Below are 21,840 nucleotides of genomic sequence, written 5' to 3' on the forward strand. Positions count from 1 at the left end.
TCTAGAACTTATGTAGACTAGACTGGCCTCCATCTCAGAGATCCATCTGTCTCTACCTACCAAGGGCTGGGATTAAAGGCGTATGCCACCATGTCCAGCCCTACTTTTGCAACAGGGTCTCATTGGTGGGAACTACGTAGCCAAAGATGACCTTCAACGCTGAGTCCTCCCGTCTGTCTCTACCTCCTAAGTACTAGCTGAGCATAAGCCTGGTTGCCTGCTGGCCTGCCAGGGGTATCCTCCATGGTTCCTGCCCAACTTCTTTGGCTGTGAAGAGTTCCTTGGTCAGAGGTAATGCTGTGTGGATTAGCAAGCTGGCCTGCCTACAAGCTCCTGCCTTGACATCCCTCAATGATGGACTGCCGAGCTATAAGCCAAATAAACCCTTTCCTCCCCTATGTTGCTTTTGGTACAGATGCTTAACCACAGGAAGAGAAATGACACCGATTACCTTCCTACCCTGAAGCCTGAGAGGCTGGGGGTTGTCGGTGGGGTGATGATTTCCATGTGTGTCCTGGCTCAGGCAACATGAATCTCGTTGGTCACTGGGCCCACTGGGTGCAGATACAGTAGTGTGACACGGCATCCACCAGCTCACTACTTCTAAGTGGCAGGGTTCCAAGGGTTCTCCATAGCCCCCCGCAACCCTGCAGAGGCCCCTTCCTCCAGGATGAAATGCACAGGAATAAGAACCCCACAGCCTGGCACAATTCAAAGGTTGGTATGGTTTTTGCTTTAAGGTTTTTCTTTATCCCCCCTCTTTTGTAAAGAAAAATAAAAGCCCTTTCTGGGGGCACACGGTGTGGGCTGCACTGCCCCTGCCTGGGAGCTTCCTCGCGGCCGGAGACAAGGACACCGGGGAACAGTTTGGTTTTTATTAAGCAAGAAATAAAATTTAAAAACAACATACCCACTGTACAAATGGAGACCTCCACCTCCTCCACGCTGGGCCCTCAGTGGCAGCTGGACTCCTGACACTGCCCTGACTCCAGCTGCCCAGATCCAGGAATAGAGGTGGGGTTGGGTCTCCTTCCCCATCTTAAAAAAAAGTACTAAAAAGCACCCAGAGCTTAAGAAAACAGCCTCCCTAGCAGAGAGGGCTGGAGGCATCTGCTTTATAGCACATACCTCACCTGGCAAAAATGTGTAGAAAAATAAAATTAAACTTTATCCCTGAATGACAGTGAAGACCCTTTCTCCTGCCCCATGCCCCTCCCCACAAGTCCCAAGTGGTACAACACACACACATATACACATACACACATGTGCCAGAAGGCAAGGCCTGGGGCTGAGTCCTACAGGTACTTGGCCCCAGCACACAAGGGCCAATGTCAGGCCAAGGACCCTTTTTCCTCCACATGGGGCAGGATGTGCCCCAGCAAGTCTGCAGTTTCCCTGGGAGGGCAGTGGTGGAGGTCAGCTGGGGTGCCTGGAGCCAGAGGTCACGTAGAACCCAGGTGCCGGCAGGGTGAAGGGGTGGGCAGTAGGGCCTCAGGACCGAAGGAGAATGGGGCCTGGGATAGGGAGGGGTCTAGTCTCTTCTGAATTGTGCCGTTCATCCAGAACTGAGGGACTAGTGATGTGAAAGAGGGACTTGGATAAATGGGGTAATGGGGGGGGCTCTAGTGTTGTCAGGGTAATGGGGTTGCTTGCTAGGAAGGTCAGAAGAAGTCATAAAACTGGTACGTATGGCAGCAGTCAGGGGAAACAGGAGGTCAGGTGCTTAACATGGGTCCTGAAGGGCCTGGCTGAGAGCCCTAGGTCCCCTATGTGCTCAGCCCTGCCTGGAGCCAAGTCAGGGGCAAGATGGACTGATAATGCCCAGCCAGGGAGGCTTGCTCTCTAGAGTAGACAGGGATGAGGATGAGGTGACCAGGCTCCTGTCCACCACCATCCAGGGGCATTCTTCAGTCATGGCAGGGCTCCAAGGCAGACCCCTGGAGTCCGGGAGTACAGTAGGAAGATGTGACTCGATGGGCTGGAGTAGGCAGAGGCGGCCTAGGCAGCCCCTCTGCGTTATAGTAGTACTGGTGTCCCTGGGGGCCAGGCAGCCTATCAGAGATACCTGGCTTGGGGGCCAGAGTGTCAGCACCAAACACAACCTGGTATCAGCTGAGGTGGTGGGCAAAGAGTGTGACCTCAGACCTGCCTGATGCTGTAGTCTGTCAGGTGAGGAGAACCGGTATCCTGAGGTCAGGGTCTCAACCTAGGAGGTCAAGCGCCCTGATGTCAAGGCAGAGGCAGAGCCCCTCGGGGAGGACCTGAGCAGGCAGAGGTCCTCCAGAGGGTGCTCAAGGCGGTCAGCGGAGGCTCTGGTACAGGTAGGCAGAGGTGAAGAGTGCGTTAGCAGCCAAGCTCACAGCCAGGAGGCCCCGGACCAGGGAGGGGCCAACACGCCCTGTAAGAGCAGGATACCCAGTCAGAAAGACAGTAGCTGACATCCAATCCTCTAGAGGGTAAGGAGGGGTGGCGATCAGACCCACCCCAGGGTACCCCATCCTCTAGCTGGCCAGACCGACACCCAGTCTTCCTCCAGCAAAGTCCTCCCCAAATGAAGGATTCAGGGCCGTCCTGAAGGCACAGGCTGGAGCCCTGCTTCTCTGAAGGTTTATCTTCCCAGAGCCTATGTTACCACATAGGGCCATGAGGGGGTGATCAAGACACCCAGGTTACAGACAAAGAAACAGGAGTTGGTGGGGGGCTATCCTGTTCAAGTCTCAGCGATAAAAAGTAGGTTTGGCTGGGCATGGTGACACATTCTATGACCCCAGCATTTGAGAGGTAGAGGCAAGAGGATCAGGACTTCAGTCATTCTCAGCTACATAGTGAGTTGAAGGCCAGCCTGGCTATATGAGACCCTGTCTCAAAACAAAAACTTAAAAGTAGTCAGTGAGAGCAGGGTGTGGTGGCACATGCCTTCTATCCCAGCACTCAGGAGGCAGAGGCAGGTGGAGCTCTTTGAGTTCAAGGTCAGCCTGAAGGTCACGAGACCTCGCCTAGATCTGTTTGATTTAGGGACAGCATTGGCTCCCAGTTAGTTAAAGACCATCTTTCCAGGTAAACCAGATTTGGTGGCCTGTCTCTGCTGCTACCTGTGCCCTGCCTTCCCACCCATGGGGCAGCTCTAGGGTTAAACACTGCTGGTCTCACACCCTATCTAGTTAGTAAGCAGAGGAGCCAGGACCAACCCAACTGGCAGCACTCTGGCCGAGACATGAAGTCTATAGAGCACCCAGGCCCATGGCCTAGCACCACATGGAGCTGGGCACTTGTAGACTCTCTAGGGCAATGTCCTCCTGGTTATCTTCACTATCTGCCGTCAGCACAAGAGTCCTGGGTGTGTGGCTACCGGAGCTGAATTCTGTGAAGAATTATCATTAGAAAGTTTCCTCTACCACAGACAGCAGTTCTAGGCCCAAGCTCTACACCCCCCAGAAAAGGAGCTTTGGATTTGATCCCCCATCTCCCAGCCTCCCACACCTGGGTTACAGACCTTTCCAGTGAGAAGCCTCCTCTGGGCACCCTCTGGTGGTGGTGTCCACTACACAGGTGGAGGACCGGGATGAGTCATCCTCTTTTTTGATGGAGCGGCTGCTGCAGGCGTTATCTCTTCCCAGCATTGCCCTCATGTCTGCAGAAAGAGCAAGCGTCCTGTTGGTGCTCACAGCTCAACCCCCAGGGATAGCCATGTGTAGCTCTGCTTCAGCTCTGGGACAAGGTCCTGGGACGAGGCGAGCAGGCTGTTCCAGACAGTCACTCCTCTGGGCGGCAGAAGGCCAGGTCCTTGTTTGGACCCTGTGCTGAGGTCACATGCAGTAAATGAATGCTAACAGGTACCAGCAAGCCTCAGGATCAGAGAGACTTGAGGGGGAATGGAGAGTGGCCCTGGGAACCTACTACCCTGTCCTCTCCCTCACCAACAGTGAGCCCATGTGGTCAAACCTTGCAACATTCTTGGAGAGCCAAGAAAGTCTAGGTACAAGTTTGAGTCCAGTTAAAAAGTTGTTTTTTTTTTTTTGAGACAAGGTCTCCCTGTAGCCCCAGGTAGCCTGGAACTTACTATGTAGACAGATCTGCCTGCCTCTGCCAGGATTAAAAGTGTGTAGCACCATACTCAGAGTCCAATTAATTAAAAAAAAAAAGAGTGTGGACAAAATGAAACATCATGATGTGCACAACAGGCTCCTCATGGGTCCCAGAAAATGAGGACCCTGCCAAGTCCATCACAACAGGAAACGATGAAAACAGCCAGCAGAAACATGTCCTAAAAGGTTCGAGGCCACCGGAGCCATGCTGGGGAAGTCTAGTACTTCCAGAGGGACCATGGATGGTCCCAAACAGTACCCGATGGTTGCTGGGATCAGCACTGGTCTCCAGCGGGCCACAGGACATGAATGCCCCAGTCTCTCCCTCCCTACTCTGTGCCCTTTTCATACAGAGGTGCTCCCGTGGCAGGGGAAGGGTGCCCCCAAGGTGGAATCTACTGCATCTTCAGGCCTACACGTACCCACAGTGGGCTTTGTGTCCCGAAAGGGAGTCCTGTGAGGGAGCTTGGGAGGCTCAATGAAGAGGCTGCCATTGGGTGATGTGTGTTCTTCCGAGCTGCTGGGGGTGCTGGGTGACTCCCCAGGAGGTGAGAACAGCAGGAGCTTCTGCCCTTTCAGGTTGAGCCGGGCAGGGCTGATGAGGGGCCTGCGGTGGCGCAGGGAGCCCGAGCTGGAGGCTATCGAGCTGGCCACGGAGGGTGCCGGGGAAGGAAGAGGAGAGGAGAGGCTGCCGGACAGCAAAGAGAAGTAATCTGCGGAGAGGGAGGATGACAGAACAGTAATGGCAGTGGCACAGAACGTGGGGCACTGATGCACCCAAGCCTGTCACCTGCTATTTGGACCGGGTGTTTTTCCTTAAGAAAGATAAAGCTCAGGCTGGAGACAGTGGGAAACCCTGCTGGAACCCGAGGGAGGGGCCAGTATCCCACCAGGAACTGAGCAGGTGGGGGAAGGTTCTAGAGCCTTATTTCTCCCTTGGACCTCCCTGGGCTGAGCCAGGCCCTAGTAGAAGCAGACTCAGACCTGGCCTGAGGTCAGCTAGCTCAAGCCCTATCTGGACACAGTGATGCCGCCCAACCTCAACATCCCCATCCCTAGTCCTCACCAGAGAAAACCTACACGTGCGTCTTTGTCTCTTGCCCAAAGCTGGGATTTGAATACAAATCCATTGGCCCCCAAAGCTCATTACTGACTTTGCTTGTGTAGAATCCCTGGGCCTCACCAGCCCCCTAAAACAGTTTTCCAGTCCTTTCTGCCAGCTCTCACTCTACTTACCTGAAAGAGAAACTTCCCCAGGTGGAGATCCCCGAGAAGGTGGGCGGCTCCCACTGAATAGGTGTCCAGAGTCTGGGCAGAAAGAGAAACTGAACACTGCCAGGCCTGCAGATGACCAGCTGTCACCCCATTTCCACCTCCTTGACACATGGGCTTTATAAAAGCAGGCACTTGAGCCGGGTGTGGTGGCACATGCGTAATCCCAGCACTCCGGAGGCAGAGGCAGGTGGATCTCTGTGAGTTCCAGGCCAGCTGGGGCTACACGGAGACCCTATCTCAAAAATGATCAAAAAAAAAAAAAAGAAAGAAAAACAGGCACTTGGCTGATCCCAACTGCCACCCAGGGCATATGGCAACAGCCCCACTTTGCAGATAAAGGAACCAAAGGCTGCAGTGGGCCACGAAGTCCGCGGGTGGCCCGGTCTTGGCTTCCTTATTCTGCACCCTTATTTCTATGCAAGGCAACATTTTTTCAGTAATTTTGAGCCCCATTATCCTTTCCCTAGGGGACCAGCTATTCTCAGTCCCAAACTACGGGACCACAACACCACAGGAATCCAACTTGCCACAGTTGGCAGAAATGTCTGCACTTATGTCCCTAAGACCAACAGAGGGTCCCCTGGCAGTTGGCAGAGTCTTGGGCCATGGGAAGAGGAATGGCTCCCTGACAAGGCAGGTCACTGCCTCTCATCTTGCAGGATGGTGAACTGGGATCATTATTTTTCGTGATGGGGACTGATCAGGGCCTTGTGCATGCCACGTACCTGCTCTACCAGTGACCTACCACCCTAACCACTCACTGTATTTACTTATCTACATGGAGACAGACAGACATACATATGGTCACCATACAGCCCAGACTGGCCTCAAACTTGTGTCTACCTCAGCTTCCCAAGTGCTGGGAGTAAGGCATGTGTTACCATGCCCAGCTCTAGCTTTGTCCCCCCTCTTTTCCCTCGCCCCCTCTAGCTTTCTTTTTGAGACGCAGTCAGACTGGCCTCGAACTCTCTAGGTAGCTGTGTTGTATGGCTTCAGTTGTCAACTTGACATACCTGGGTGCAGGGACCCTCAAATGAGGAACTGCCTCCACTATACTGGCCTGTGGGGCCTTTTCTTGATTGCTGAGTGACAAGGGAGGGCTCAGCCCACGCTCGACAAGTGGGCCTGAATCATATAAGAAAGCAAACTGAGCACAGGCCAGAGGAGCAAGCCAGTAAGCAGCCTTCCTCCAGGCTCCTGCCTGAGTTCCTGCCTTGGCTTCCCTTGATGATGGACTGTGAGCTATAGTCCAATAAGCCCTTTCTTCCTCAAGCTGGTTTTGGTCAGTGTTTTTTTTTTTGGTCTTTTTGAGACAGGGTCTCCCTGTAGCTCCAGCTATCCTGGAACTCACTATGTAGACCAGGCTGGCCTTGAACTCACAGAGATCCGCCTGCCTCTGGGATTAAAGGTGTGCGCCACCATGCCCATCTGGTCAGTGTTTTCATCATTTATCACAGCAAGAGAAAGTGACCAGAAGAGTAGCCCTGGCTAGCCTGGAACTCTGGAGGTTCTTTTCCCTTACCCTCCCATCTCCTAAATGCTAGGGTTACAGGTATGTGCCATTAGGTTCAGTTTGGTTCTGTTTTTTCCCAACTGGTCTGGAACTTGCTATGTAGACCAGCCGGCCTCGAACTCACAGAGATTCATCTGCCTCTGCCTCCTGAGTGCTGGGATTAAAGGCGTGGCTACCATGCCTGGCCTTAGTTCTGTTTTTTAAAGAACTAAGCAATAGGTTAAAATTTGCACCACTCTTCCCCAAATAAAAGGCTCTAGTAGGGACTGGTCCTGCACAGGGAGGGCTGGGGACTCCCTCAGGCCTGTCAGCTCCCAACTTTTGATGGGAGCTTGAGAAAAAACTCCCAGTTTCAGGTTTCCCTGCCCAGGGTATTCTAAGGCGCCCTCACCGTAGCTGCCAGTCACAGAGCCCACGGAGGTCCGCCAGCACCTGACTACAGCTGCCTGCCAGCGCACCCTCTAGCCTTGTGCAGAGCCTAACATTTATTCTACAGAACAAAGCCTGGCGGAAGAAAGGCTGTAGTTACTCTCTTCCAGCAACCTGGTTCACATTTGGTTACACAGGAGTATCTTCACATCTCCACATCCCCAAGCCCGGATCCATGTATGTCCCTGCTTAGCTCAAATGTTGTCTCCTGCAGGGACCCGTCTTTGGCAGGGAACACTCCACTCGCACAGAGCAGAGTGAGATGTTGCTTGAGTTTTGGAACCTGTATGCTGGGCTCCAATCTAGCTCTTAGTGATAAAGGCCCTTAAACAGGTCACAGAAGGAGCCTAAGACTCAGAGTGGGTCTCATGGAGTTGTAGAGGGGCTTAAGTGGGGGCCTGACTGCACAATCCCAGGCCTAGCAACATCTACAAGAACTGGGTTAACAAAGATGCCCCCATGTTCTGCCATAAAGCTCACTTGGTACCTAGAGGGTCAGCCCAGGACAGTCTCGAGAGCAACTCCAGGCTCGGGTGCATTTAAAACTGGATGTGGGGCTGGCGAGAAGGCTCAGTGGGTTAGAAGTGCAGTGGGCTATAGGCAGGCCCCATGGCCTGAGTCTGACCCCCAAGTCCCTCTGACCCCCACATGTATGCCGTGGCACGTGTGTGCCTGCATACACACACACACACACATACACACACTCTTCCACAAAACAAGTTAGGAAACAAAAACTAAAACAGCCTGTGACCTCCAATCAACTTCCTAGGAGATTCCACAGGAAAAAGTGAGGGTAAGACAGAGTCCCTCAAGATAGGAACAAGGCGTAGTCCAGGTTCTAAGAGCAAGTAAGTGCTCAACAAATGCAAGCCCCTGTCCTTCAGACTCATGTTTGAGTAAGAACAGCGATGGCAGAGGATCACTTACTGAGACCTGATGGGTGCTCATCACCCTTTGGAGCACTTTTTTTGAGGGTCTCACATAGCCCAAGTTGATTTCAAACTGAAGATAACTTTGTACCTCCACTGCCAGTTTAGGCAATACTGGGGATGAACCCACGGCCTTCTATGTGCTAGGTAACCATGCTACCAACTGAATGACACCTCTAGTCCTCTTCTGAGCACGGTAGAGTTTAACATCATCTCGAACAACACAGCCACCACGAGGAATGGTTTCTTACCAAGCCCATTTTTGGAGGAGGTAAACAAGCTGTGAATGGTCACTGGCTGCCGAGTAGGTTCATCTGGGTCTGAGCCCAGCCTTGCCCATCTCCTCAGCAGGCCTTTCAAAGAACTCTGGTACTGTCCCATCTCTGGCTCACGAGAGCTGGTCCCAGCCGCCCCCAGCCTGCACCTGTCATTGATGCTTGCAGTCTTACCTGTCCGGGTCAGAGAAGGTATGGTTCCCAGCGAGAGGGCGCGGTTGAGACGGCCTGGTAGCGAGGAGGGCGATATTCGACGGGGAGACCTGAACAGCTGCTGCTTAGTGAGAGGCAGGAAGCCAGGTGGGGTGGGGATGAACAGGGGTGGTGGGGCGGCCGTGACGCTCGAGCAAGGCATGGCCAAGCTGGGGCTGGAGGGGAAAAGGCTGGTGGAGTCTGCCGTGAAGTACCTGCAACAGCCCATGGGGCACAGAGAGAAGAAAAGAGTGAGCCAGGCATGTTCTAGAGAGAGCCTCTACACAGTGGGACCCTGCCCTTCCCAGGGTGTGAGGTGGGCCTGAGCTGGGGTCCCAGAGGAGGCGTGCGTTAGTTGAAGCAAAAAAAAAGCGGTCGTCCATTCATTAGGAGCGGGTGGCTGGGAGGTGCCAGCATGACCCACCCCACCTTGCATGCCCCCTCCGACCCCCTCCGGCTCACAGCAATCTACCTCTACTACTTGTCTCGGCATTAAAGTGACACTGTGACCCTTGCCAACCTTACAACAGCCCCCTTGCCCTGAAGCAGACATGCCCAGCCCCAGACCAGGCATCAAAGAGGCTCAGTAGACGTGGGGTTCTTATGGCCACCTCCTGTTCCTTATCCAGAGCCTTCCAATGGAGCAGCTGAGCGCAGAGACACCCTGGGTGGTCCCCTAGCTGGGCTGCACTTCCTGCAGTGCAAGGCGAGGAGGCCAGGCCTTGGATCCTCTGAAGGATCACACACTAAACTCAAACTTAGAAAAGACCCATTAACCACCACAAAGCTGACTGAAAGATAGAAGGTGACAGTGTCTCTTTAACTTGAGAATGGTACAAATCACACAACAGGACCCGATGGCTTCAGGCCAGAATGTCAACCATGCTTCTGATTAAGGCACCCAATTACAGAGGGGGAAAGGGACAGAGGCAGTTAATACATTAGTCTGCCATCTGCAAGGAGTTTCAGGTGTCCGGCCTTACCTCGGTCCCAAGGGGCAAACGAGCCCAGCAGACAACGGCGATGGATGGGCTGGCAGGGTCAGGCCCAGTGGTGAGCAGGGGCTAAGGTACGCATGCCGTCACGGCCGAGTGCTTGGCGGGGGAGCGGGGGGAGTAACTGCTAGCCAAGCTCTGCACCACCTCTCTTCCTAGCTACTTTTCACATTTTTTTGGTCTTATTGAGACAGGGTCTCTTTGTAGCCCCAGTTGGCCTGGAACTCACTATGTAGCCCAGGCTGGCCTTGAACTCAGAGATCCACCTGCCTCTGCCTCCCAAGTGCTGGGATTAAATACTTTTCACATTTTTGTAAGGGAACTATATGGTCAGATGGTTAATTCCTAGAGAATCCTGTGACCTCACTGGTTTCTCGCAAAGGACTGTGAAGCCACCCTGAACTTTTAAAGCAAGGGTAGGGCTCGGTGTTTGGAGAGCATGGGACCTGTAAGGCAGAAATCTGCAGAGGGGCTTGGCTTGGCTGCACCGACTGTCTCCTACCCTGTCCTGCAAGCCTGCGTAAAGCTCTACTTCTTGCTCTAAGACTATGGGGAATGTCCTATCTTTAGGCAGAAAAGATTATTTGGTGGGATATGGCTGTAGCTCAGTGACACAATGTTTGCCAGTTATGTGTGAGGCCCTGGGTTCAATCTCAGGCACCAAGAAAAAAATGTTTGCGGTTTGTATTGTCATTTCAGGATCACAAAAGAGTTTGGCAGGACCTCAACGAATGGTCCAGGGGGACACATTCAGGCACTTTAAGGGCAGCCAAGGTGAGGCTGGAACCTGGGCACCACTTGTTTGACTATGTAATGTGCGAAGTCTCTGTGGGAGGATAGTGTGCCCTGGGCCCTACCATGTGTCTGTGGAAGCTACAGCAGGGAATGTTAGCCTCAGAGCAGGTGCATGGCCAAGCCCCTCCAGCAGGTGGCAGTACGACTCTGCACTAGGCCTCCTGTGTCCACCCTTGCCATGGTCAGGAGCCAAGGGTGACCCTGGAACAGGCAACCCCCAGGAATTGGCAAGCAGCATGGGGCGAGTGCACAGAGAGGGTCCCAGTAAGACTGGACCAGAGGCTCCTGACCTCTTAGGGTCAGCACCAAAAGTTAAGTCAGCATACCCTTCCCTAGTTCCTGCTCATCCCAGGATTAAACCTGGGTGTCTTATCCACCAAGGCCAGGGACTCTGATTTCAGTGCCACTGACAATGTCAGCACTGTGACAGAGGGCTTTGGAGGTCTGTCCCCTCTTGCTGTGACATGAAGTAGAATCACCAGATGAGTGGATCTTGGTAAGGCACGAGGTGGGAGCTCAGAAGGGGCTCAAGTGGCTCTGCTCCGGAGAGTCCCCGAGAGTGCCTCCCTGCAAAGGTACCAAGGCTTCTGAGATGAGTGGTCCCCGACTGCCTGTGTGCTCGAACCCATCTCAGACAGGGAGCTGGAGCCAAGCCTCCAAGCCTGCCTCCTGGGGGCACTGACTGTGAGAAGGGCAGTCAGGCTGAGGCTGTGATTTGGACTCATCCAACACTGAGGGGAGCCTCATGGACTTCTTGGCAGCTCCAACAAGAGCACTGCTGTTTAAGAGTGGTTTATTTATATGGGAAAACTCAAGGCAGCAAAACAGGGAGCACCTGTGCCCTCAAGCCATTTGGTGTCATCATCAGCTCCCAAACCTGCTCCCCACCCAGATGCCTGTGCCAATGCCAGTGTCCCCAACAAAACCCACCCCCACCCTCCAGCCCTGGCACAGAAGCCCTTCTGAAGAAAGGTGAAAGAAAAAAGACGCGGTACCTGGTGCCAACCGGAATGGGCAGGGCCCGGGAGGCATTTATTGAAAACACAACATTCAAAACACGACGTCTATGACCAGTGGTGGTTACAGCAATTAGGGTCACTAGACAATTCTCCACAATTCTACTACACGAGACACGTGAGACTTGCACGCGGCACAGAGAGAACATAGCAGGCGGGCGGGCAGGCTGGCCAGGAGTTCTTGGAAGGCTGTCCTGGTGATTTGCTCCAGAGCAAGGGTTACTGGGGAGTCTGCTGGGCCCGGTGTGGGGACCAAAGCAAAGTATGGTCAAGTCTGCCTCCTTTACTTCTCAGGAATGACCACCTGTTCCTGGGAAGATCCCACTCTGACCTGCTGTCCCCAGTCAACAAGCCACACTAGGATGCCCACACTTCCCCGGCTACTGCGGGTGACCACAGAAGGTACTGGCGCTTTCTCCAATAAATAAAACGTTAAAGGACAGACTATTAGTGTTAAAAAGTAACACAAAACTCCTAAGATGACCGGGAATCCTTGCTCCGCCATGCCCCTATACCCATCGGAGGGCAGGAATGACATGCTCAGAAGGGGGGAGGAGATCCTAGCTGGTCAGAGCTGGCCTTGTGTATCATAAATAATTAAATATATACATACATACATACACACACACACACACACACACAGAGATCCTACCCCTACCCAATGCCAAGAATGCAGAAATTAGCATCGTATTACCAGCCTCTCTGAGGAGAAGATCCGACATACATGTGAGAGCCCGTGCAGCTAACAGCCCTGACGCTTGCCTTCTCCTTTTCTGGCAGACCTACTGCTTGGGGTAAAAAGACAAGCTTCCCTGCCCTCTCAGGTGGCTGTGCCCCCAGGGTCACCAGCCCTCTCAATCGTGGCCTCGCCCACACCTTCTCAAAGGGGCTCTTCCTCACCCTCCAGCCAGGACAAGCTGAACCCTGCAATGCTGGAATCTTTCAGACTCCTGACCTCTTGGGCTCACCACAAAAGTGGGACATAAACTGCTGTCCAATTATGGAGGTTCAGAGGGTAAGGTGGTCTCTAAAGACCCCCAAACAAGTTTACAATGGTGGGGCCTAGGCACCTCTCTCAGGCTCCCTACAGGCTCCAGGTACCACTGACCAGCCACCTCTCAAAGACCCACTAGCTGGTGGTCCATGCTGGGTGTAACCCTCATGCATGTGTAATCTGCTTTTGCCCTTCCTAGCCTTTGTGCAGTTTGGGTCACCGTTCCAGTGGGTTTATGCCAATGGACAAGTGGCAGGACACAGCCCTGAAGGAAGCATGCAGCCCACTTGGGCTCCCAGAAGGCCCACGCAGGCAGTGTTTTCCATGCTCCTGCTGGGGCCTCAGACACAGCCCTTAGCAAGACCATCATCTTCACTGCCAGAGTGTCCCCATGTACTGCTTCATGTCCAGCATCAGCACTCTAGGGCTCCAGAGAGGGACCCGCCTCTCAGATGGTTAACCAAGGCTAGGAGACAACAGGAGACTGGCCAGAATCATGCAGCTAGCAAGGACCTGATCTGTGGTCCTTCCACTGGGCCAGTGACCCTTGGGAAGGTAAGAGTCACTCTTTGGGGATAGAGTCCCTGGGCAGTTGTGCTTGAGGGAAGAGGGGGCTGAGACCCTGGAGATCCTGTAGTTGCTCCCAGGGAAATGGAGGGCAGAAGCCTTGGCACCCTCCACGGGCTGTCTCAAGGAAGCCAGTGAAAGGCTAAAGAGGGACAAGGTAACAATGATCTGGTGTCACCGATGGCCTATATATTCCCTTGGGTTCCAAGCTACTAACTTGGGATGAGCCCTTCCCCTTCCCGCCTGGCTGCCCAAGGAAACAGACTACAAAGGAGCAGCATGACTGTACTTGGGAGGGGGCTTGGCTCACAAAGCAGTCAAGGCCAGGCTGGGCTCAAAAACCGAACTCTATGAACCCAGGGAAGCAGCCCAGCCAAAGGACAGACCAGCAAGAGGTTCGAGGAGGGAGGTGGCAGCTCTCCTTCAGTCCTGGCTACTGTGCTAAGCAGCACTGGTCCTGTGCTAGGCAAATGACAAGGGCTCAGCAGGCAGTCACTGTCACTGTCCCATGCCAGGACTCAGGCCTATACCCTCACAGCCCGTGGAGTCAGAGCCAGGGCAGAGCTGAGGCAAGGGCAGGGGTGTCTGGAGCTAGCAGGAAGCCATGGGCCAGAGGCAGGTCATGTGAGTGCTGCCCATGTTCAGGTCCCAGGGGCTGTGAAAGGGTCTTAGGCCAGAGAGGTGGCGGCAGTGGTGAGCAGCTACAGGGCACGGGGGCTCCGAGGTTGGGGGCAGCTTGGTATTGGGACAAAAAAGGGGTGTGGAGGGGCTAAGCATGAACCCAAGGCTCTGCTACGGTGGTGGGAGTGGGGCAGGAAAGAAAAGACAAGATCCAGAGGCGCTTGCTCCAGGCGGGGGGCCAAGCCTGAGCCTGTCTGTCTGTCCTCCCCCCCGCAGTCACTGCTGCTTCTCTGACCTTCGGGGACGGAACCTCCGTGGGCTGGTTGCTTTCCTTGTGGCCACAGCTGCAGTGAAGCCCACCAGGCAGCACAGGGACGTGGTGCTGAACTTGAGCGTGTCCAGCCAGCTGGGCGAGGCGGCCTGTAGGTACTGCTCTGCTAGGTGCAGCCCCAGCAGCAGGGCCCAGAGACACGTGGAGAAGGCATCGATCCTTCGGAGCCTGCTGGAGACAAGGTGGGTGAGTGCCAAGACACAGGAAAGACGCCCACCCCTCAGGCTCTGACATCAATTTCCCGTCTCCTTCCCACACTGGGACTGGCTCAGACGACAGGGTCCAGTGAGAGCAGTGGGTTGAGTACTTCAACTCACAGGCTGCCCAGTTCTAAGCAGGTTGGTGTTTCTACACCCACTGCCTACTGAGTTAGGAAACTGCCTTTTGTTGCTATGAGGCGAGGAACATGGACACAGATCTTTAACAGCCTGCCATTGTTTGGAAGGACACAAGGCCCAAGGGCCCTCACTTGAGCTTTCATAGCTCGGGGCAGGTGGTAGACTGGCTCAGGGCTACTGCTCCTTGTTGCAGTCCTGTCTCCTGTATCATTCACTGGACTCCTGGCCCCTGGAGAATGGGGAAAGGCTTGTCTAACTACATGGACTTCAGCCCAGAGCACCAGCAAGGCCTCGTGGTTTCCATCTCTGGCAGCAACGTGGTGTGCAGATTGCCCACCCACACCCAAGGCCTCACACGCACCTGAGGCGGCCAGCCAGCAGCATGGCCAGCAGGCAGGTGAGAAGTCCCATTGCTACAATGCTTGTCTGGTGGCTCTGCCCAAAGGCCCAGGCCTCGTGTAGCTTCTCTGTTGTGTGTTCAGGCAGCAGGCTGAGCAGCTGCTGCCAGCCCTCAGCCCCAGGAGCAGTGCCGTTGTCTGAGGCAGCCGAGCCATTGCTGCCCGGAGGCAGGGCCGGGGGCAGGGCAGCCCCTGGGGTGAAGGGTTCGCTGGGGCCATACAGGGCAGTGGACAGCAGGAAGGCACAGGCCAGGAAGGCCAGGGCACGGAGCAGGATGACCTGGACTGGGGCCTTCACTGCTGAGGAGCAGAAACTCTGAGGGAGGGAAAAGCAGGTCAGCAGGGAGCCATAGGGCCACCGATAACCACCCCTGTGCCCACCATGTGGGGGAGCTGGCCAGGGACCTGATACTCAGTGTCCTGTTCCCATGCCCCATTCCTTAATGTTCAGGCCACCACTGCTTCATCCTATCACCCACAATGAAGGGTCTTTGTGGGGAGGGGCTCTGCTCCATTTCCTTTAAAAGAAACCCTTCCTAGCAGGGCGTGGGGGCGTACACCTGTAATACCAGTAACAGAGGCAGGTGATCTCTGTGAGAGTGAGACCAGTCTGCTTTACCGCACCCCCAAAAGAAACAAAGAAAAATGAAACCCTTCCTTTCCTATACTGTGGTGACTTTATTCTTCCAAAATTTTCAATCATTTTGTCAAGTTTCTTTTTTTTTGGTCTTTTTGAGACAGGGTCTCCCTGTAGCCCCAGCTGTTCTGGATTCACTATGGAGCCCAGGCTGGCCTCGAACTCACAGAAATCCACCTACCTCTGCCTCCCGAGTGCTGGGATTAAAGGCATGCACCACCACCGCTTTTGTCAAGTTTTTATGTAAAACTATTACGCTTTTAACTTGAACTCCGAAAAAGTGCAGGTAACTGGCAAAAGTTCAATCAGACAAAGGTGCTAGTAAGTTACTCAGTTTAGGAACCAACAAGTTAGAACAAGAACCTACGATCTGGCCACGGGTGGAGGTGTTCCTTTAATCAATCCCAGCGCTTGGGAAGCAGAAGCAGGAAGTTCGAGGCCAGCACAGTCTAGATAGCAAGTTCTGGGTCAGCCAGGGCTACAAAGTGAGACCCTATCTTTAAAACACAAACCAAATAAAACAAAACAAAATGCCAAGAGTCTGAGGACAGAGGCTACCTTGTGTCCTACTGAGCAGACACAGGTGAGTAGTGACAGTGTGGCCAAGTGGCCAAGAGCCCAGACTCAGACTGGGAATGACATAGCAGACCCAGGCCATTCTCGGACTCGGGGTGAGAAAGCTCTGTAGTGGGGGATGACTTCCCCCTGCCTTTCTTTTTTTAAATTGAATTTTTGTGATTTTCATTCAATAGAATTTGATGGCATTTAGATCCTCTCCCTTATAGAAAAAAAATAAGGCCTACAGAGTCTAATTTGTGTTGGGAATCATTCCTCTAAGTGTACTTGCTACTCTTGACTTTATCTTCTGCACGCTAGACAAGTCCTCTCCACTGAGCTATAGTCCCACCAGGATTTTTTTTTTTTTGGTTGAGACAGTCTCACTGTGCCCCACCTGGACTGGAACTTGCTATATAAACCAGGCTGGCCTTGATCTAACAGAGGTCCGCCTGCCTCTGATTCCTGAGGGCTAGAATTAGAGGAGTGTGCCACCATACCCAGTCATAATTTTTTAAAAAAGCAACTAGAATATTCCATTAAGTACTATGATAAAAATGAGTTAATGTAGCCAGGTGTGGTGGCGCACGCCTTTAATCCCAGTACTTGGGAGGCAGAGGCAGGTGGATCTCTGTGCGTTCGAGGCCAGCCTGGTCTACATAGTGAGTTCCAGGCCAGCTGGGGCTACAGGGAGACCTTGTCTCAAAAAGACCAAAAAAAAAAAAAAAAAAAAGAGTTAATTTTAGTGGGGTAGTGGGGATGGAGAGACGACTCAGGAGCTAAGAGCACTGGCTGCTCCTGTAGAGAACCCAGGTTCAGTTCCCAGCACCCATATGGCAGCTAACAACTGCCAGTAACTCCAGTTCCAGGGGCTCCAATGCCCTATTCTGGACGCTGAGGGCACTGCATGCACAGGTGCGCTTGCATTTACATACATGCAGGTAAAACATTCATACACATGAAATAAAAAATTACTAAAAAGAGAATTAATTTTTGCCACACATTCCTGGGTCTGAACCCTGGAGTACTGTGTACCAGGTGTGTAGCCCCATGCAAGTGTCTCATCCTCTGAGCTTGATTACCACACCTGTGAATAAGAGTGCTGACTGTACCATGAGGCTGTCACGTCTGGAGAGTGGAAGGGACCGGTGGGGGGTGGGGGAGTGGGGAGGGCGGGATGGGATGGGGATGGACACAAACTCAAACCCAGCACATCATCACCCTAGTCACTCTGCTAGAGAACACTTGTTCTAGTTAAGGACACTGAGAGGGCAGGGCACAGATTAGTTCTCAGGAACATGCTGAGCTTTCCCTTCCCCTCAGTCCCTGGGGCCCAGTTCTTGGAGGGTTTGCCACACAGATCAACTCCCAAACACCCCACTGCCTCAGACCTGCCCGTGAGCCTGGTCAGCCTCCCGGCGCCTGAACTGATGGCTGAGCAGCAGGGCACGCAGCTGGCGGTTCTGGTGTTTGATGTAGTACTCTACGGCGGCCTGGCATGGGCGGCACAGCTTGTACATCTGCTCCAGGTGGTGGCGGTACACCTCGATCTCCTCATCGTATCGACCCTGTAGATGCAGACAGGGGATCTCTGTCTGAGCAGTCTATGTTCCAGGTAGACTTGAGTTCAACTCTGACCTGGTCACTGCAAATGGTGATGCAGGGTACTGGGAGTGAGGGCCAAATAGGGCAGTGGCCCACAGAACAGTAGTAGTAATGAAGCACGACTGCTCCAGGCTCAGGACATGGAGGAGGAGCTGGTTCTAGGCTGGAGTTCCTAGATTCAGACAGAAGGACACCACCAGAGAATGGTTGGCTGGGCCTCAGTAAGAGCTGAAAGGGTTTTGGGTTCCACCATAGCCCCGAAGACAAGTTCTATTCCTAGTTCCCTCAGAGATGTAGCAAGGCACCACCAATGTCTCTGTCTGCATTAGTGGGGATGGTTATGTTGTGGTCTCTTATGGGGGCACTCAGGAAAGTCACCTGATGCCAGTCTTTCCCTATAGCCTCTTTGTAAAAAACTTAAAAGAATCACTTTTATCTATTTAGTGTATGTATGTGGCAGCACAGTAGAGGCCAGGCGACAATTTATAGGTATTGGTTTCCTCTTACCACGTGGATCCCAGGGATCTAACTCAGATCATCACCTTTAACTACCAGGTCATTGCGTCCGCCCTCCCTCTTGGCCTCCTCTCTCCTTCCTATGCTGGACCTGGGAAGCAAGCTCCTCTGAGCTTCAGCTGGGACCTGCCTTTCTCCCTCTCAGGATCCTGGCTGAGAAGAGCAGACTAGAGGGACACAGTGTATCCACTATGGCCTCAGCTGGAGCCCGAGGCCTCTACCTCCTCTGCTCAGGACAGACCCATATGGCCTACAGGCTCTGGGTTTCTAGTGTCCCCAGGGTGGTGGTTTGAATGAGAAATGTCCCCCACAGGATCATGTATGTGAACACTTGGTCCTCAGTTGGTGGTGGTGTCTGGAGAAGTTATGTCACTGGGTGGTGTGTGTGGGGGTGGGCTCTAAGAGTTTACAGCCTCATCCCGCTTCTAGTTCCCTGCTTCTTGGTGATCAGCCAGCTTACAGTTCCTACTGCCTAGTGCCGTGCTGTCCCAACCATCACGGACTCTAGCTAACCCTCTGGAACTGTAAGCCAAAACAAACTTTTCCATAAGTTGCTTTTTGGTCATGGCATTTTATCACAGCAATAAAAAGTAACTAATACACCCAGCGACCACAAGATCACAGTGAGAGCAAAATGCTCAGCTCCAGATGAGAAGAAGCCTACATCCTGGAATGTGGGTCAGGGGGAGGTGAACAGACAGCCTGCTGCCAGGCCCTCCACATGCTCACCTCCTCTCGTGGTGTGAAAGCAGCCAGCTGCTTGATCTTGGTGGTCTGGTGGTGGCTGCACCTGCGGCACAGCAGGACCTGGCTGCTGACCCACTGCTGTGGCTGCGTGGGGTCACGGGGCGTGGGTATACTGCTCACCACATGGTTCAGGTGTTCCATGTACTGTGCTGGGATTGGCTTGTTGTAGTCTCCATTCTGAGGGAGGGAAGGAGGGAGTGGGGAGCTTCTGATCAGTGGGGCCCTTCCCAATAGTAATAGGCTTCCCTGTGTGTCCCGGGCAGAGGCCCACCCAGGGATGTTCCAGGATTGCAGATATCCCCACTCTGGCTTTCATCACACAAACAGGCAGCAATATTCCTTCTGATGCTGCCTTACACGTAACCCTAGCGATCTAGGTGCTGAGACGCTACCTAGCCTATGCTCCCAAGTAGGCCTCGGGGAGCTTCCCGACCCCCACACACCTCACCCTGGTTTTGTCCCAGTCTGTAAGTCATGACTTATCGGCAGGCTGTCTCTTCTACACTAATTCACTCACACACAGTCTATAGTGGCTGTGTGGTGTGAGTAGTCAAAACTGTAACAAAGAATATGCCACTTGCAAAGCTGAATACTTAGTGTCTGTTCTCCTGCAGAAATCAGGCTTCAGAACTGCACAGATCTAGATAGACTGGAATCCCAAACTTGCCACCTGTTGTGGTAAGACTGTAGACAAGTGGCCACAGTTCCCTGCACCTGTTCTTCCTCAAATGAAGTCAGGGTGCCAGGACCACAGTAAGAACACAGTGAGGTGATGTATGTGGGCACCTTGCTCAAGGCCAGCTAGGGGCACCAGTCTCACCACTGGCCACCCCCCCGACAGCCCGCACCTCTTGGAAGCCGTTGTACTGCTCACAGTGGGGACAGTCCCAGCAGTTGCGGTTCCCATAGGGCACCAGCGTGTCCTGGTTGCAGAACCAGCAGTTGACCACTGTGTGTGTTGGCTTTACCCTGTGGACCAAGGATAGCAGAGTTAGCCTGGAAGACCTACGTACCTACAAGATGGAAGACTGCTGAACCCTGACTAGCTAAGCCAGTGGGATCCAAGGTGGAGATGAAGACCTAGTCAAAGTTGGAAGTCATGGCCCAGGAAGCGCTTCCCAGGAGGCAGCTAGAGACTCTTGAGCTCTGTGGGCTCCAGCACATACACCTGGGAACTCAGGGCCAGGGCCTAGGCCAACAGGGATACAGTTCAAGGCTGCTCTTCCCCCATGAGGTCCAAGTGGTGTTGTGGGAGTTTCCAAAGTGAAGGGAGCCACTTAAGCTTCCCAGAAAACAAATCCCCAGAGTGAGAGCCAAGGAGGCCAAGGGGCAGGGACTAGAGACAAGGGCAGAGACAAGTCACAGCTGCTCAGGCAGAGCCAAGGTTAAGAGGAAGGGGGGGGCAGCTCACAGTGGGTCTTGTTGGCCACACACGTGGCGACAGGTGGGGGCAGTAGGATAATCCTGGCCTAGACACTAAGCAATCTGTGCTCAGAGCCCCTCTCCATCTGCCTTGCTGACTGTGAGGCATAGCCAGGGATATGTGTACACACACACACACACACACACTCTACACAGCAACTGTTAACAAACCCTTCCAGTCCCATAATCTGGAAACAATACAGGCAAGGGCAGCAGCTAGCTGCAGAGCTCTAGCACAATGACCCTGCCCTCTGACCTGTCCTTCCTCAGAGGCCCTGTCCAGCTCTGGGGGCACTGCCTGGGCCTGGGCAGAGCTGACAGCCACCCCACACTGATGGGCCTACTGCTCACACAGCACGGCCCTCTGGTCTTTGCACCCTGAGAGAGGAAGGAGCCAAGTTCCCAGCTACAGCAACTTCTGGATGTGTGCCCCCAGGAGGTTCCCACTTGCCAACCTCAGCCTGTAAGCCATGCCTGTGCAGTGGGCTAGGCACAGCACCCACTGCTTCTGCAGGTCACAAGGATGTGATGATAAGGAGCTTTGTAATGGAAGGGCCAGCTGTCACTATCCTGGTTGGCTTGTCAGGGGCCCTGGGAAGTAGGGTTCCAGTTTCTGACGCAGCCCATGCTGCCTGGCCAGCTGCTCTACTCCCTTTCCACCGACTGTGGGCAGGTTAAGGGAGTTCTGTCAGTCGGACACAAGAACACCTCCCTCACAGGGGCTTGCTCACGGGAAGCTCTGAACAGTGTTCTGACCTAGTCAAGGCCAATAAATGACAGCAACATGGGGGATGGCAAGGCTGGGGCACCCCAGCAGCCATAGCACAACAGTCCCTTCTACCCAAATTCAGGCCTGTCTTAAAAATGACCAGAAGGGCTGGAAAGATGGCTCAGTGGGTAAGAGCACATACTGCTCTTCTAGAGGATCTGAGCTCAGTTCCCACATCAGGTAGCTCACAACTATCTGTAAGGAATCCAATGCCTCTGTGCTGTTTGTTCTCTCTCTCTCTCTCTCTCTCTCTCTCTCTCTCTCTCTCTCTCACACACACACACACACACACACACACACACAGAGTGTTAAAAACAAGTTTCTGGGGGCAGCAATGGTTCAACACTGATTGTTCTTGCAGAGGACCCAGGTTTGGTTCCCAGCACTCACATGGCTGCTATCAAACATCCTTGACTCAAGTTCCAGGGGCTCCCATGCCCTCTCTGGCCTCCACAGGCACTGTGCAACACAAGTACACTTATATACATGCAGGCAAAACACTCATGCACATAAAGTAAAAATCTGGGGGCAGCAATGGTTCAACACTGATTGTTCTTGCAGAGGACCCAGGTTTGGTTCCCAGCACTCACATGGCTGCTATCAAACATCCTTGACTCAAGTTCCAGGGGCTCCCATGCCCTCTCTGGCCTCCACAGGCACTGTGCAACACAAGTACACTTATATACATGCAGGCAAAACACTCATGCACATAAAGTAAAAATGAGCCGGGCATGGTGGTACACGCCTTTAATCCCAGCACTTGGGAGGCAGAGGCAGGCAAATCCCTGTGAATTTGAGGCCAGCCTGGTCTACATAGTGAGTTCCAGGACAGCTGG

At 53.5% G+C, this 21,840-nt stretch overlaps 1 protein-coding gene across 1 annotated transcript in view; it reads right to left on the reverse strand.

Moving 5' to 3' along the window:
- Positions 1-861: 861 nt before the first annotated feature.
- Tmem201 (transmembrane protein 201) overlaps positions 862-21,840 on the reverse strand; it is a 25,884-nt gene continuing 4,905 nt past the window's right edge. The window contains exons 2-11 of the mRNA XM_008831906.2: positions 19,662-19,782; positions 18,796-18,990; positions 17,337-17,513; positions 14,717-15,069; positions 13,982-14,185; positions 8,681-8,913; positions 5,322-5,393; positions 4,508-4,798; positions 3,494-3,631; positions 862-2,398 (exon numbers count right to left, since the gene is read on the reverse strand). Of these exons, the coding sequence (XP_008830128.1) occupies positions 2,301-2,398; positions 3,494-3,631; positions 4,508-4,798; positions 5,322-5,393; positions 8,681-8,913; positions 13,982-14,185; positions 14,717-15,069; positions 17,337-17,513; positions 18,796-18,990; positions 19,662-19,782 (1,882 nt within the window). The 3' untranslated portion in view covers positions 862-2,300. The remainder of the gene's footprint in view (positions 2,399-3,493; positions 3,632-4,507; positions 4,799-5,321; positions 5,394-8,680; positions 8,914-13,981; positions 14,186-14,716; positions 15,070-17,336; positions 17,514-18,795; positions 18,991-19,661; positions 19,783-21,840) is intronic.

This window comes from Nannospalax galili, unplaced genomic scaffold (genome assembly GCF_000622305.1).
Source record: "Nannospalax galili isolate Female #2095 unplaced genomic scaffold, S.galili_v1.0 scaffold870, whole genome shotgun sequence".
Lineage (NCBI taxonomy): Eukaryota > Metazoa > Chordata > Mammalia > Rodentia > Spalacidae > Nannospalax > Nannospalax galili.